Source organism: Mytilus trossulus, chromosome 9, assembly GCF_036588685.1.
Source record: "Mytilus trossulus isolate FHL-02 chromosome 9, PNRI_Mtr1.1.1.hap1, whole genome shotgun sequence".
NCBI lineage: Eukaryota > Metazoa > Mollusca > Bivalvia > Mytilida > Mytilidae > Mytilus > Mytilus trossulus.
The window spans coordinates 81146100-81163491 of NC_086381.1; the positions used below are offsets into that span (position 1 = coordinate 81146100).

General features: G+C 32.5%; 1 protein-coding gene across 1 annotated transcript; it reads left to right on the top strand.

Annotated features, from left to right (window-relative positions):
- Positions 1 to 1748: 1748 nt before the first annotated feature.
- LOC134684968 (deleted in malignant brain tumors 1 protein-like) lies at positions 1749 to 15799 on the top strand. Its single transcript, XM_063544291.1, has 9 exons — positions 1749 to 1856; positions 6401 to 6498; positions 8805 to 8892; positions 9742 to 9851; positions 10999 to 11154; positions 12541 to 12649; positions 13097 to 13221; positions 13482 to 13640; positions 14872 to 15799. Exons 2-9 carry the CDS (start codon positions 6462 to 6464, stop codon positions 15450 to 15452), a joined length of 1365 nt encoding a protein of 454 aa, XP_063400361.1. The 5' UTR covers positions 1749 to 1856; positions 6401 to 6461; the 3' UTR covers positions 15453 to 15799.
- Positions 15800 to 17392: the final 1593 nt, after the last annotated feature.

The following is a 17392-nucleotide window of genomic DNA, read 5'->3' on the forward strand; positions in this document are numbered from 1 at the left end:
TCTATTTATATATTTAGGAATGTTGAGATTGTTCTGTTGTTTGCATTCTGAATATATATATAAATATGTAATTAATGATACTTTTTAAATCTTATTTTGCATTAAATATTCAGCCAAATACATGTATGTATTTTCCTTTCGTCAATGTCGACCGGACAGTACTATAGATGAAATCTTGCCACTGGAATTTACAGGTATTAAAAGCGCAAAAGTCAGTGCGGTACTTCACATATAAAAAGCTTTTAATTCTTGGTCGTTTCGACTAGAAATATTAAATGTGCGTAGTTTTCACTGTTCGCACGTACATGTAAGTCATCGGTGATTAATAAAATCTCATAACTCGATTCAGTAGACACAAACTGAGGGGATCGCAATAAACTCCAGCAAAAGCGAGACCAGATGCAACGTCAAAGGAAACGTCTCCTGGTTTGCATGCGTCACTCGCAATGCAAATTTTAACACTCAGGGCAAAATATCACGATCGATAATATGACTATTTCGATAAAATCAAATATAGAATCATAAACAAGCGTTAGCCTTTAAAAAAGGCTATTCGACTCTTAGCTGATGAAAATGGAAAGTGCTTTCGCTTTGTCGATTAATTCATTTAATTACTAGAATAGCCACGTGCATCAATCAACAAATTTTACCACACACGTGAGGTCACACGTTATGAAGTAGTAATATATTTTAACGTTGTTGTTTACTCCAGAAGATTCAACTATTTATAGATAAAAGTTACCTGTGTAAAATCTAATTGCTAAAATAGAGAGGACAAATCCGATACTCTACGGGATTGAAGGACATTTACTATGTTTGGATTGTCCTAACCAATCAATAAACTTTGATTATTCATGTCTCGTAATATCTTCCAATCAGGTAGCAAGAAAAATTCAACGCACTAACTGTCCATCGTTCAATTCTTAATCTCGACTCCTAGGAGTCGATAATAATTTGTGAGACTATTCTGGTATCAAAAGATCTAAGATAACGCTTATTAGTTGAGACACAGACATATCGTCAACCATTTCATGATTATAAGTAACCATGTTTAATGTTAAAAGGAAATAAGTAACGATGACTGGCGCGATGTTTTGACATCAAAGATAAAAGGTAGATGTAAATTTATTGTCTGCTGCCTTGTTAATTAGAAAAGTAAATTGAAATAGTGAGTTGTGAGCAAGCATGTTAAAAATCCTTCTCAGTGTGTTGGTCTAATACAAAGCAGAATTCTTATGTATTTTATATAAACACGTTCTCGCCTTGAAATGGATATACTATTTGTCACTGGAGGTTGACATGGTTGAACACCCCTTCATTATCACACATCCGTAAAATTTACCGTTAACCTTTCAAGAAATGTAAAATCTGCACAAAAATATTCAATGGCCATGGTCAAAGAAGTACATATGTATGGTACACTTGACACACATTAACTGGAAAGAACATAAGTCGTCTGATAAATTATTCAATAGTTTCAACGTAAATAAGACAACTTTTGTCATATCGATAAAATATTAATATCTCGTCGGAATGAAATAGATTTCTAACACTTAATATCATTTCAAATGGGTAGTTTATGAAATTGACAAAAGAAAATTAATAATACCTCATTTGATCAATGAAAGATGCAGATTTTAAAATGATTTAGTTTCAGGTGTTTTAAATGCCATCCGTTCGGATATATGTTGATTGGTTGCTATGGTAATTCCTTTCACGTAAGTATACGGTTGACAAATCGATACGTTTGTTCAATAATTAAATGGAAGCAAATTGCTGTCTTTGGATTATCCCGTTTAAGTGCCATTTTAACACGTAGTTTAATGGTGGATACAAAAGGAGCTTCAATATAAAAGGTAAATATGTTTTACGTTACTTGAAAACGCACGTGAACGATGATATACATGTATGTATACATCATATTGACTCTAGAAGAAGAGAATTAATGTTACAATTGTATATTATTTGGTAAATAATCATAATGACTAAAAAGCATAACTTTCGATTTGTCGATTTTTATTTTCTTTGACCAGTTGGTTTTGCTTTTAAAATCAGTGAATTGCTCGCTTTCTTGTGGTTCATAATTTGTTAATGTATAATTCCGATGTCACATTTTCTTGTTATCTTTTGCTTTTGTGGACGTCAAGGTTAATTTAAGGACAACCATGCATGCAGGTGACTGAAGGAAAAAACACATTTGTTGCAGATCATTGAAGACCAATTGGTGGCCTTCGGCTGTTTTCTGCTCTATGGTCGGGTTGTTGTCGCTCTGACACATTCCCCATTTCTAAACTAAAACGTACATTCAAATTACAAAAAGTTTAAAACAAACAATAACAATTCATAGACTTGATAATATGTACCAGCATTTCATGTGTATTTTAGTCTAAACGCTATCTACATGTACATGTAATTACACCATCGAACACTTTCGACGGCCAGATAGCCCTATGCAAACTTGAAGATAAACATATATTGGTGACTTTCGGCTGTTGTCTGCTCTGTGGTCGGGTTGTTGTATTTTTGGCATATTACCTATATTCATTCACAAATTTATAGATAGAGAACGAGTGAGCGGGCACGTACAATTGAATTTTATTAGGTATGTTTAATTTCTTATTATAGGTTCAAAAATATCTAAATCATCGTTTTACCTGCATAAGGATTTATTTTTCTTGGTCGAAACAGTCAAGTAAATGGTGCATCCTTATTTCACTTTCAATGTTAACATTATATCCCTTTATTTAGCTAATGTGTAACCCATCTCCTGTTAAGCAGTTGAATCGAAGGTCAGAAAAATACCGATTCGATTAGATTATATTTTTGACTTGCAAGTCAATAATACATAGTTTATGATAGATAAGCGATGTTTTTTAGCTAATTGGGCCAAACTGAATACTTATAACGAAATATTATTTCCAATTCCCGCTTAAATGAATACTAGAAATAACAAGAATCGTATTTTCACTGTTGACTAATCGGTACGGTAGCTAATGGCCCTTAAAATAATAATAACCATAATAATAGTATTCGCAGCAAACTACACCCATATGAGTCAAGCACAAAGCACACAAAAATACAAAAAAAAACAGCCGAGAATTACAAGAAATCAAAAAGCAACATATGATTGATAGGAGATGTGGTATGAGGGCCAATGAGACGATTCTACATCCAAGTAAACATTTATAAAAGTGAACCATTATAGTTCAAGATACAGTCTTCAACACGGAGCCTTGCTCACACCGAACAGCAGGCTATAAAGGGCCCCAAAAATACTAGTGTAAAACCATTGAAACTGAAAAACTAACGCATGTTTATAGACAACCCTTTTCAAATAAATATATTTTGAATCCAACATGGAAAGTGATGTTTTGACTTTATTTCATTTTACTTATTATCACATGGGTGTTTCGGTACCGGCTAATGTACAGTCGAACCTCGTCGTGTCGAACTCGGTTGTGTCGAAAACTCTGATGAATCGAAGTAATTTCTAGGTCCCGGTAAATTCCCGTTTGATCAATGCATGATTACCTCTGATGAGTCGAACTCGGTTGATTCGAATACTCGGTTAAGTCGAGTAAATTTTATTGTCCCGTCGAAGTAAAATTAATGTTAATTGACCCCGATGTCTCGAACTTCGAAAGTACGAATTTCCGAAAGATGCAGACCTAATGATAAAAATTTAAGTCGGATGTATTTCCTAAGCCAACTATCGAGAAAAAAAAGGCACACTGTTCAAAGTGTTTATGCATACGTATAACTTTTACATACATGAATCTATTTATCCACAACTAATTAACTACTGAATTCGCCTCTGATGCAAAGTGGCAAAATTGAACACAAAAGCTTTATTGTATACGAAAAGTCATTATATATAATTGAGAATGGAAACAGTGAATGTGTCAACATTTTATAGTATCTCTTTCATCATATTGGAGCCAAGGATTTGTTATCCGTGAAAACACAAGAAGGGTAACAAATATTTAAAAAAAAAAAGAAGATGTGGTATGATTGACAATAAGACAACTCTCAACAACTGACAAAGTGACACAGAAATTAACAGTTACATGTATAAGTAATTGTACGGCCTTCAACGCTGACCAAAGTCCATACCAAATAGTGCGGCCTCTAACACCAAGCTAGAAAGGGTCAAAAAGAGGACTCCTGTAAAACCGTTCAAACATGAATACCAACGATCTTATATATATAAAAGAAAGAGAACCGAGAAACCATTGAACCACATCAACAAACGACAACTACTGAACATCAGATTCCTGACTTTTTGTATGTAAAGAACTTTAAATACGTTTACATGTATCTTGAATCATCCCATTTAAGAAAAGAAGAAAAATGGACAAGATACTTTCACTTGCTACAATTTAGATTGGTAGACAATCTTTTAACGTTTTTTTCAAATCTAAGAGTGGTCGCTACTCTGTTTCAAAAGAACAAGCAATGCGGTGGGTATGGGCTTTATTCATTGTTCAAGGTAGTATGGTGACCCATAGTTGTTAATTTCTGTGTCATTTCCGTCTCTTGTGAACAGTTGTCTCGTTGGCTATTATACCACATCTTCTTTTTTATATGTTAAAAAATTTAATAAATTGATCGTGTAAATTAAAAAGAATTTAAAATGCAGGATTTTTTTTTAAATAAACAACACTCGAGGTCCGTGTCTTTGTTTTTCAGATTTAAGTCTATGCAATTTGTTAGAAAATGATTATCTCTAGCTTTAAAGATACAAATAACAAAGACGCCTTGTTTCTTTCCGAAACTATGAAAAAAATACAAAGTTACATTTTTATAAAAAAAAAAAGCAATCAATTGATAGACTACATCATTAAACTAATTTTTAATAAGATAAACACATTTTTAGAAAGGACATAAAAAGTTAATATTTATTACAATTTCAAGGATCAAATAACGGCTGCTGTATTATCTTCTACTTCATATAACATTATTACATTAAAATGACGTCTAATAAAACAAATGGAATTTAATATTCCTTGCCAATTTTTGTTTCTCTAAAATTATTACCAATACATCGTACAAATAACGTTAATTTGTTTGGAGTCTTTTATTTTAATTTGCTGTGATACCGATCAAATCAATAAGAAAATACACTGTTTAAACATTATTTTGTTTACAAACCGAAAGCAAAAATAAATAAATGGTATCAATAAGTTAAACACCACTTAATTATTGCTTAGTTTTATTATTTATTAACTGGTGGGATATATTAGGTTTTGAAAAGTCTAACAATTGGATTTATCGTAATATTTGTTGTCACGCATATTCATACGTTATCGGAATCTGGAATTTATTTCCACTTCCAACTGGGTTTCAACGTTAGAACTAGTTAGTGTTCCGCTACATCATTGTTTAGTGTGAATGGAAGATTGGGCGCTCACAAACATATTTAACCCCGCCGCATTGTGTATATTTCTGTGTTAATCTAAGTCTGACGTTTGTATTTCCGATGGTTAGCGTAACGTTGTTTTCTGTATTATTATTTTTTTATTTTAATGTTTTTACCGTTATTTCGTATGTTTTTCTCAAACAAAATGTTTTACATTTATTTGCATTTATTCATCACTTTTTGATAGATAGTTTACAATCATACCACAAATCTTTTGTGTTATTCAAGCTAATTAACATTCATTTAATTTTGTGTTGTGGTTTCGATAAACATTAGCTGTAACAATGGTTTCCCCATTTTTGAAAATTCATTGCAGGATGTTTAAACTGTTCATGGTAATACTCATCAATACGATGGTAAAACTATTCTAAAACGGTTTGACAAGATATCGACACGCAATTACGACTATCGGTTACTGTAGTTTTGTTTCTTTGTGGTTTATAGACATATCGTTTCATTGATCGGGAAAAGAAGACAAAATGGCGGAACGCAGAGAATTGATACTATAAATTTAAAATCAATGGCGATCGCTTATATAGCGGAATAAAACTTTAATATCTATGAATTTGAGCATTTTTATACAGAATGAACATAATATCAATTTTTGATTTTTTTGCGAAGTTTCCCTTTAATGATCAATTGAGACTTGGATGGAGAGTTGTGTCATTGGCATTCATACCACATCTTCTTATATATCTACAAACACTTGTGGAAGAATTGTTTTATTGCCTGCTTCCTACAGTACGTTAAAAAATAACATTGAAAGTGGGATAGATCAGACAAACCGTTAGCTTTTTGTTTCATACCCTTGAATGGATAAGCGGACGCTACTTAAGTCATTTACAAGAATTAAAATGTAAATACGATTAAAAGAAGATCCTTTTACGAACAGTACAACCTCACGTGTTGATCTGTAATCAATCAACTTCCAGTTGTGTTCTCAGTGTGTACTGTCTTATATTTTGTTTCTCTCTCTTGCAGCTGAGTAATTATTGGCAAATGAACATCGTGGAAAATCAATGACACACCAAACCGTTCACTCATGTTGTTGGTACTCTTATTAACATTAGTTATTTTTGGTAAGTAACTTTTATCGCTATCATTTTATTTATTAGGTATATTCCTATTTTTGTGCGTAAAGGGGAGTTGAAAGATACCAAAGGTATATTTTAACCCATACGTTAAAAGTAAATTGACACCGCTGTGGTAAACAATGAAGGAAAACAAAAGGCAACATAACGTAATACAACAGTATACAAAACACAACAGAGAAGTATACACACTTTAGCTATACGAACCCCACCAAAAAACCGGGAGTGATCTTAAATGCTCTGAAGGATAGGCAGATCCTGCTCTATATACAGTGTCTAAATGTAACACCCGTCGTGTTGCTCGTGTTAGTACAAATCGTAAATGTGTCTTATATGATGCGTCAAGTTCGAGGAAAACATTACGGGTAAAAGTTATTTTGAAAAAGGGGATGTGAGTAAGTGTTCTAGTAGTCAGAACAAATACAGTTACGTTTTCCGTTTTTCAAAATGATAGAGTCGAGTTTCAAGCTGCCAGCAACTTGTTTTCCAGCAGCCAATTTTGATGATATGTCTAAAAACCAAAAACTATATGAGACCCAAACGTTCCATAAATCTAAAAATATTAGTTTAATAATATAATTTAAGAGCGGTATTCAACAATTTCTAATTAGTTATCAAAAGTAAGAGGATAATAATTTAGTACGCCAGACGCGCGTTTCGTCTACATAAGACTCATCAGTAACGCTCTAAACTTGTTTATGATTCGCACTATGTTCTTTTGAAATTATCGACCTATTTTTAAGGTTCCAAATTTAATACATAGTCACTTATATACATATACACGGAATTTTATTAAATTTTGACGACTGTTGAAAAATAATTGGTCTCAAACGCCAGTCACTCATATTTTTATTGCATAGCTTTCGTTTTCAAAAAGCTTTAATTATTTTGATATTTATTACATGTTTTTACGAATGATACTGAAATATGAAACATACGTCATAATTCAATTTGAAATCAACAACATCCAAGGTAATATAAACTGATATTCCCCTCACGAGAATATCGTATTGGTCGATATTGTTTAATATTATTTGTAAAACCCGATTTGAATTCCAAGTGAAAACTCGCGTGATTTGAAAGCATTCTAGCGTATTTAAACGTGATCATATTAGAAATCATTTGATGTTATATGGTTCTACTGTTCATTTACCTGTTAGTTAATATTCAATAGCTTATGTTCTGAACAAAGCTATTGTTCAAATCAATAATGTCTTCGTTTCTACAATATTAGCGCCAAAAATAGAATCTAGATCATAAGGACACAATTGATACATTTATTTATAAGATAAACGCCAATAACGGCACATTAAAAACACATTTAATTGTGCTTGAACCCGAAAGTAAAAAGGTAAATGAAATAAATCGAAATATATTGGGAGATAAAAAAACGAGATTGACTAAAATGATGATCAAATGGATGTATTGCAATAATTTTACCCTCAGTTCTACGAGTTTAAAAATTCATAACATATTTTACATAAGAAAATATGGTACTTTTTTTTGTTTACCTCTGAATATACTCATATTGAACCGATGCTTCTGAAGGAACCCCATCGGAATTAATCTTGTAAGACTTTTATGTGTTATCGTTGGTTGAAAATACATTTGAAGCATTGAATTATGGTTTTCCAATATGTTACTTCAAAGAACAATCAACGATTTTATCTTTTACTTTTAATTGACAAAATATTGTTTTATCAATTATGTATAATGTTGATATTTAACCTAGATATCCACTACCATTTTACAACAACCAATAAGTCATATTTATAACAGTTAACGCCAAATCATATGTCAATCTTTACCGTTAACATAAACGGGACTATTTTTACACGAGATGTGATTGAAAGGAAAGACGGACGGGAACGATGTTTTAAATATCGGTGTCGAATTTGCGAAGACCTCTTAAAGTGAACAGTCGAAACAAAAATGTAGAACTATCTTCATTTAAAGCAATCTTTTATTACAAAAACGAAGAGATGGTGTGATGGCCAATGAGACCTCTCTTCACAAGAGACTAAATGAAACAGCAATTAACAACTATATAGATCACCATACGGTCTTAAACAATGAGAAAAACCCATAACGTATAGTAAGCGATAAAAAAATCCCGAAAGCCAAAATTTAATGTAAAACAATTTATCACATATTTGAAAATTTTTCCCGTATACGAAATGATTGATTGATAGTTGATTGCATAATGTCAAACATTTTCATTGATGTTCAGGATGATCCTAATAACTCACAAATAATATATATTTATCTTAATATTTTTTTTTTATATATTCCAGTTCCTGATGATATTGATGCACAGTGCTCATCATTATCAACCCTATCAGCCAATACAAATGAAAAAGTAATAGAAAAATCAAAGGAAAGGTAAACTATATTTGTATGATACCGCCGTCACTGGAGGTTCATTTAGTGTAACCCTTGTACGTCCAAACGTTCAAAAGTCCCAAAATTAGTTTCTGTTCTCTGTCTTAAGTTTGTCTAAACCAAATAATATGAAACTTTAAACAATGCGTATTACTATAAAATACAGATCAAATTTGAAGGTGGGTGTCGTCGATTTTACTGTTCTCGAGTTATGCCCCGTATACACTAAATGCAAGTGGGGGCATTAAGTACAATAGACACATTCTCCATTTAATTGTAAATGCTATGATATGAGATTTAAAAAAAAAAAATATTTGAGAGAGCTGCATACAAAACAATACCAAATTTGATCATTAGAAAAGGTGAATGATGGCGTTTGCCTTAAACTATAATATCAAGAAGCGTCTGAAGAAGAACCAGGTTACACTGAAAAATACATAGAACACTGAGTACTGAGCAACACAAACACATTAAAAAACTGGGATTGATCTGTGCGGTTCTGAATGGGTAAGCAATTCCGGCTTTACTAGTCCGATAGTCGAACCAGAAGTGCTGATCATGGTTAAAGTAAATTCGGTGAGGAGTCTCATTCAATAATGTATCGAAAAATTTAAAGCAATTATTTCGTATATCTTGAAGTCAAGTTCATTGATTGATATGATTGTTATAAGTATGCTTGTTCGTTAATCATAACACCTGTTTACAGGGTATCGATTTTACCTCTAATCAGGCTTATTCCAAATCAAGCTCTCTGAAACATTTTGACTTGTAATTGAATTGTTTTCAAATTGTACATGTACATGTATGCATTATTACATGACTGTTTTTGTTTCATATTTTAATTTCCAGTAATTTAGACTGTCATTGGACAATTGAATCCCCCGACCATGTTGAAATAAACGTAACAAAGTGGTCATTAGCACAGACATGCGCAGAAGACAGCCTTCGGATTTATGATGGTACTGTTATTTATATCTCTTTACAACATTATTCAAAAATGAAGATTGAAAGTAGATAAATGACACATTAACAGCACATATCTGTTCAGGCAATCATTATTCGAATAGAAATAAAAAAACATGTTTTGTACTCATACTCCAATTAAAATGTTGGATTTCGTGTTTCGATCATGATTTTTGTGCTCCGAGCACTGAGCAAAGTTTTATGACTTCAACCCAAGGTCAACCGTATATATCTGTCTATAACATAAGTCAATCTCAAAATTGCAAACATTTTTTTACCTTGCGAATAAATTCATCAGTAAATTGAAATGGAAATGGGGACCAAACAGCAGATAACAGCCGAATTCCTCCAACGGGTCTTCATTGCAGTGAGAAAATCCCCCACCCGGAAGTGGTCCTCCGCTGGCCCCTAAATATGATTGTGTGAAAATGGACGTCACACTGAACTCCAAAACACATATAAATGATCTAAAATTTAAAAAATTACTTACTAAGGTCATATCAGAGGCTCCTGACTATGGAAAGACGCAAAATTGCGGCGGGGTTAAACATGAATTGTGAGATGTCAACCCTCAACCTATACCTCTAGCCAACAAACCAAAATGACAATAATACATCAATTAACAAAGGACTACTAGCAGTTACTGACATGCAAGCTCCAGACCGTAATTAAATTGATTGAAAGGTTATGTCTTCGTCATACGAAAATCAAATACATTCCCTCCCGTTAGGGTTTTAGTATTACACCATCATACTGAATATGAGAAGAACATAACTCGTATCATGCCAACAACTGGTTTTAGAATAAATGTGTTTATCTCCGAAGCAAAGACCCTGTAAGTGAATTAATAGTATACCAAAATATGCTATCCTTAATGACCTGACAACGTGTCCCTTTCGAATAAGATTGTTTAAAGGTTTTGTAAGGTTTTGAGGGGAATTGAGACATTTTTTGTGATTTGTAGAGAATATTACAATACAATATTGGATGTGAAATATCTGAGCGAACCGATTTACAAACTATATAATTATATATCTTTCTGTCTGTATTGCATTGTTGGATAACTATAATGAACAAAAAGTATGTAATCGCTTCAGCATTTAGTATTTTGATGACTGCTGATAGTTGAAAATTGATTTTTAGGACATAATACCCATGGTCTATTGTTGGCCGAACTTTGCAGCTATGGCTCAATCAAAATTATGGTTTCACGTCGTGGAAAGGCGCATGTGTGGTTCAAAACCGGAAGTACAAGCACCGGGACTGGAATAACACTGACGTACAAATCGTATGGTCAAAGTATGTTTTATATATCATAGCTAACTTTCTAAATTGACAGTTTTGGAGACTTTATATTTTTCTGTTTATACATATACATTTTGTATTTTCAAATTGTATAATTTTTCAGCACAATCGGAATTCAATAATCTGTGAGATCTTTTCTAAAAACAGTCTTGTCTAATACAGTTTAGTCATGATAGCCTAGTGTTGTTCAAATGTCAAAAATTTGTATAGCCGAAGCATAACTCTTATTAGAAGCTGTTGTTTTAAAGGTGTCGGGGAAAATACTTCTATTGACAAAGAGGTCAGAACTGATTCCTACTGTATATACAATGTGATTTAATTGAAACTGCTGGTATATATGCATAGTTTTTGCGTATTTGTATACATATCATCTTGAACAAAACATTTAGTCTAACCCATTAATTTTAAAAAAGAATTTAAATTTTGCAACAATAAAAAAAATAACGAAGGATGTCAAAGATATGTAGGTATAATACATTTACTGTTTTTTCTATTTGAAAACACAAGTGATATCTGGAGTATAGACATACGATCATCATGTTTTCAACAGGTTTGACTCAGTATAGCGATGAATACAATCTCTTTGATTTCTTATCTCTGTTGTTTATACCAAAGGCATTAAGACAGTCTGGTGCACTGTTTGGACGGGAACGATGTGGGGATTTAGCCTCACTCCCTTCGTTAAACATCTTTTAAACGTATCCTTTTGTTGTTGGTTCGACCTTTATCTCTATAATGTATAAATCAGCAATGGCTACTCAAGCACAAACATGAAAGTTACATTCATTGCCTTGACTATGGAAAGCATTATTCACCCAGATGTTGGAAGATGTGGTATGAGTGCCAATGAGAAAACTCTCCATTCAAATCACAATTTATAAAAGTAAACCATTATAGGTCAATGTACGGCCTTCAACACGGAGCCTTGGCTCACACCGAACAACAAGCTATAAAGGGCCCCCAAATAACAAGTGTAAAACCATTCAAACGGGAAAACCAACGGTCTAATCTGTATAAAAAAACGAGAAACACGTATAAATCATAGCATCCTACAACTGCAGTGATGTATTCAAGAAAAATATCTAGAGCCGAAATTCCTTCAAAATAAATTTAATGCTATCAGATTTAGCAGATGAATTTGGAAATACAAATGGCTTGTAACGCCTACCTTATAGGTTTTATTTTTAGGTTGACTTTTACTTAAGATTCATAGTTAATGTTTTATATTATCTTATTATAAACTCATCATAGATACTAGGATTAAAGTTCAGTGTGCCAGACGAGCCTTTCGTCTAAAAAAAACATCAACAGTGACGCTTAAAAGGTAAAAAAAATATATTGAAAAGCAGCTTATGTAATCTATGAATTCTATTATTTTAGGTTTACCTTCATGTAAATCTGGATACGAGTGGCCGCAACGACGCTTTGTTAGAGCTGACGAAACACACCAGGTCATCACCTCTGAGAATTATCCTAACAACTACCCAAAGTAAGTCTGATTGTTTAAATATTGGAAGCCGTTGTTAAAAAATTGGAACGTTTTCATGGCGATTACTTATTTTTTATAATAGTGTAAATTGATCTCACGACTTTGCACAAGTATTCGTCATTTCATGAATGATTGAACTATTCTAATTTGTTTTATATATCTCATTGTTACTTGGATGGAGAGTTGTCTCATTGGCACTCATACCACATCTTCCTATATCTACTCATAGCTAGTGCTTCTTTAACCTGTTGATATCTTATGTATATTACAGAGATGATAAAGAGGAGTGGGTTAATATTAAGCCAAGTGCCTCCACACCTCTAGCTATTTATGTTAATCACGTCTATTATATATTACAGAGATGATAAAGAGGAGTGGGTTATTATTAACACTAGTGCCTCCACACCTCTGGCTATTGTTGTGAGTCTTTTTTTTTATCTATTACAGAGATGATAAAGAGGAGTGGGTTATTGTTAAGCCTAGTGCATCCACACCTCTAGCTATTGTTGTTGAGGATATGGATATTGAAGACAGTCATCACTGTGGATATGATTACCTCGCTCTATATGACGGTAAGAACTTTAATAAAAATGTTTTTTTGTGACTTTTTAAAAACTAAAATAGAAAAAATATTGGAAAATGTAGACTAATAAGACAGAGATACCATCAAACCAAGTTAGGAAACAAATACAACGACGAAAAGACAAAAAACAAAAGTCTAATTTTTAAATGTTCGGTGGTTTCGTGACTTTTGTGTAAAAAGTTCAAACCGATATCTTCTATTATTTTGCACGTTTAATCCTACTTCAGATATGAAATTGTTTTATTGCAGGAAAGTGTTCATACGACAAAGAGAAAGCAAAGTTATGTAACGATAGAAAAGGATCTTGGACCCTTACAGGAAACAAATATTCCCTTATCAGATTCCATTCTGATACTGATAGAACAGGAAAAGGTTTTAAACTTCGTTTCTACGTAGGCACTGTTGAAGGTATGGAATTAAAGTTGTTTTAATTAATCTCTGCATTCACTGATATGATCGATAATAATAATTCGTATTTGTTCATTTTAAAGTCACTACATACTTCCAGTTCACCTGTTAACGTCTCCCTAATAAACTTGTGAATGAAAATATGTAATTTGTCAAAGAGACAACAACCCGACTAAAGAGCAGAAAATAGACGAAGGCCACAACAACTTTTTTCAAAAACATTGAGTAAATTTGGCTGACGGGCTAAGGCTTGCACATAAACAATGTGTACTAGGACGTCACACTAAAAAAAATAACGAACTACGATGAAACAACATATATGAGCATCAGTTTGACTTTGTGAGATGAATGAATACACAGCCACTTTGGTTCAAAATAGAGGATTTATAACTTGATGATACGAATAGGAAAGCACCAATGTTTTCTGCTCAATATCAAGTATTCTATGTTTTAATTGATGTTTGTTTTTATTGTCATGGCGTTGTCTATTTTTTTTTAATACACCAATTGTTTTAAAAAGTAAAATAACAAAAGTACTAAACTCCGATGAAAATTCAAATGGAAAGTCTGTAACAAAATGTAAAAATCAAATGATAAAAGACATCGAACGAATGAACAACAGCTGAGAACTAAGACTATGACCTTGAACTTCAAGTTTAACACTTTGGTATACTCCCGCCATTTTTATTATTTTGGTTTAATGTATGCATACTTTTGTGGATCCACACGTTTATGTCTAAGGTTATATTATTTACCTCTGCATAAATGTTGTCGATTGTCAGTAGATATTATAAAAAAAAAAGAAGATGTGGTATGATTGACAATGAGACAACTATCCACATAAGACCAAAATGACACAAACATTAACCAATACGGCCTTCAACAAGTGCTACTTAGAAATGGGCTCGACTATACGAAGACAGATGACAAAGTATTTTGCGTCTAGTTTAACCTTTAAGTTTGTTTTTTTTTGGTAATGTATGGTCTCCTCATCTTGAAACATAGTATGATTGCTCAGCATACAGTGAACTATTTAATATGTATTATTTCAAATAAGGGGTGTAACCTATCTCACTTTATATGGAAATGATTGAGAGAACCTAAACAAATGCGTTTGATAGAATATATAATTGAAAGTGGTATAATTGACAATGAGACCCAAAAAAACAAAAGTAACACCTCTTATATTTATAAATATATATTTTAATTTCAAATTCTTACCACATTTCAGAACCAAAAGGAGATTCAAGTGCACTACATGCCATTTTGATTGGATTAATAGCTGCCTGTATAGTTGTCATATTTTTACTTGCATCAGCTAAATTATACATGCGTTGTTTCAAGAAACCAAAAGTTCGTCCAAACCAAGACCATCTTCGTAACCGGAGAGCAGTTCTTGAGGCTCAAGTCCGAAGAGGTCCACTTGGATCAAGATTAGCCAGAATGATGACAGCCCAATCTATTCATTCAGAAATGACTCGGTACCTGAGCAATACAACGGAGCACGATAGCCGAGTCTCTACATTTGAGATATCCACATCACAGTCGTCAGGGGCTGGTTTGGTTTTTGAAGATGGAATGTTTCAGCCGCCATCTTACAGTGCACTTTTTCGCCATTCGGAAGAACCATCAGCACCCCCAGCAGATAATAGTGCACCGCCTCCTTATCCGGGTTCACCAGATTTAAAACTTGAAGGTCAAGGAAATACTGTCAGTGTTGCTCATGCGTCACCTATTCACGATAGCAATAAGGCCGTTGGTTGCCTGACAAATGTAGAGACGGTCTCTCCACCACCGTACAATTCTAGCTAATCCATTTGAACATTTGTCAATATTTGGAGCAACATATAGATATTCTATTCTTAAAAACGACTATCATTAAGTGTTTTTTTATTCATCGACAAGCAAATAATCTAGTTCAAGATTATGTGCGTTCAAGATTATGTGCACAAATCTTTTGAAAGAGAATTATGTAAAATATCCAAGAGTAACTGAAAAACTTTCCTTATCGGACAAATAGTTGTAAAAATCAATAATGAGAGTTTTCTCCAAATACTTTATAAATGTTACTGTGTACATATTTCCGTCCATAGAATGTATGTTATATTTATACTGTAGTATGCGTTCGGACAAAGCATGATACGACAGAATTGAAAGATGAGGATACATATTGAATGTTCCAAATTTTTTGAGCTAAAGACCAACAACAAAATGTTTATTCCTTTGATTTAGGCTTTTACATGTGCGATCAGTGATTTTGTTATATGAATGATAAACTTCATACTTTATTTTTAGTTCATCAGAAAACCTGTAAATTATTAATTCAATAAACATTTTATTTTCCTCAACTGTTTAAACAACTTATATAAGGTATGTCAATCTCTGATCATTTAGGTCCAAGATGATAAACTTTACTTGTATTTTTCACACAATATGTGTAAACAAGTTACAATAAAAAATTCCAAACTCTGAGGTAAAAAAGGGTAGTTTATGTTTCTATGTAGGTCTTCTATTAAGTATTTTCATTAAATATTTGACAATTTTAAAAACATTTGAAATAGTAATTGCACGTGTCAATTTTTTTTTTGTGTATTCAATTTTTTATACTTATTTTATTTGAAGGACAAGCACGTTTCATTGTACATTATACTAACATGGCTAACGAGAACTAAAGCTAGTATGTCTCTAGTGTGCCTTTATCATTTGGCGTTACTATATTTCCTCCAGAAATGTCTTCATATCATGGCAATATACTTTATAATTAGGACCAAAGAGTGTCAATTATGACAATGCAGTATATTTTCATCTCTTTGTATGCTATAATTTGTTTTCAACTACTTAATTATTATATTTGTATATCTTCATTATATTTTAATCTGTTATAACAGTCTTAACATAAGAACAAAGACTATAAAATCAGATCTGTTTTATGTTTTCTAATAATAAATTATCCAAAAGTTAAAACGAAGTTAGACAAAGTATTTTTTGATACTCTATTATTGATACGATTCTTATTGTTTTGTACTCTGTTATGCCTATACTTTAATCTATTAAAATATAATTTTATTAATCGCATCAACTTATATCTTCCTTGCATGGGGCATTGTCGTTAAACGTCTTTTAACGCTTTAGTACAGTAGCAAATGTTTCAGTTACCAGGAATTCAATAAGTCATCGTTCTTTCAAGTTTGTCGACCAGAATGAATAGCGTGTGAGAGATATTTTTAGTTTTAGACAACTATGGACCATTCAAAGAGTTGCTGCAAAAGCCTTTTCACAAGAAGGGAACTTGGTACCCTGAACTTGTACAAAAACTGTTTTAAAAAACCAACGGTTTACATCATGCATGTTTGTGTATTAATCTTAGAAATTTCATCTGTTATTGTGTTATTATTCATGGCACATACGTTTTTTACGATAACTACGCAAAAGCTGAATCACGAATTGAAATGCATGTAATCAATGAAAATAGTACCCACGAAAATAAATAGATCCAAAGAACTTTACTTATTTACGTTATTGCATATTCAATGTAAATATACAATTACTATGTTTGGGTTCCTTGTTTTGTAAGTATAATGTGAACAATAAATGTATTGAAATTTGAAATTTAGCTAACAATCTCCCCTCCACTCCCATCAGTTATATCTAAAAAAAAACCTCCAATGTTGAATTCCAGCCAATCATTCCGGTAGACCATATTTGCAGAGTCTAGTTCAAATTTCTGACAGGTTGACTGTAATTAAGTCGTT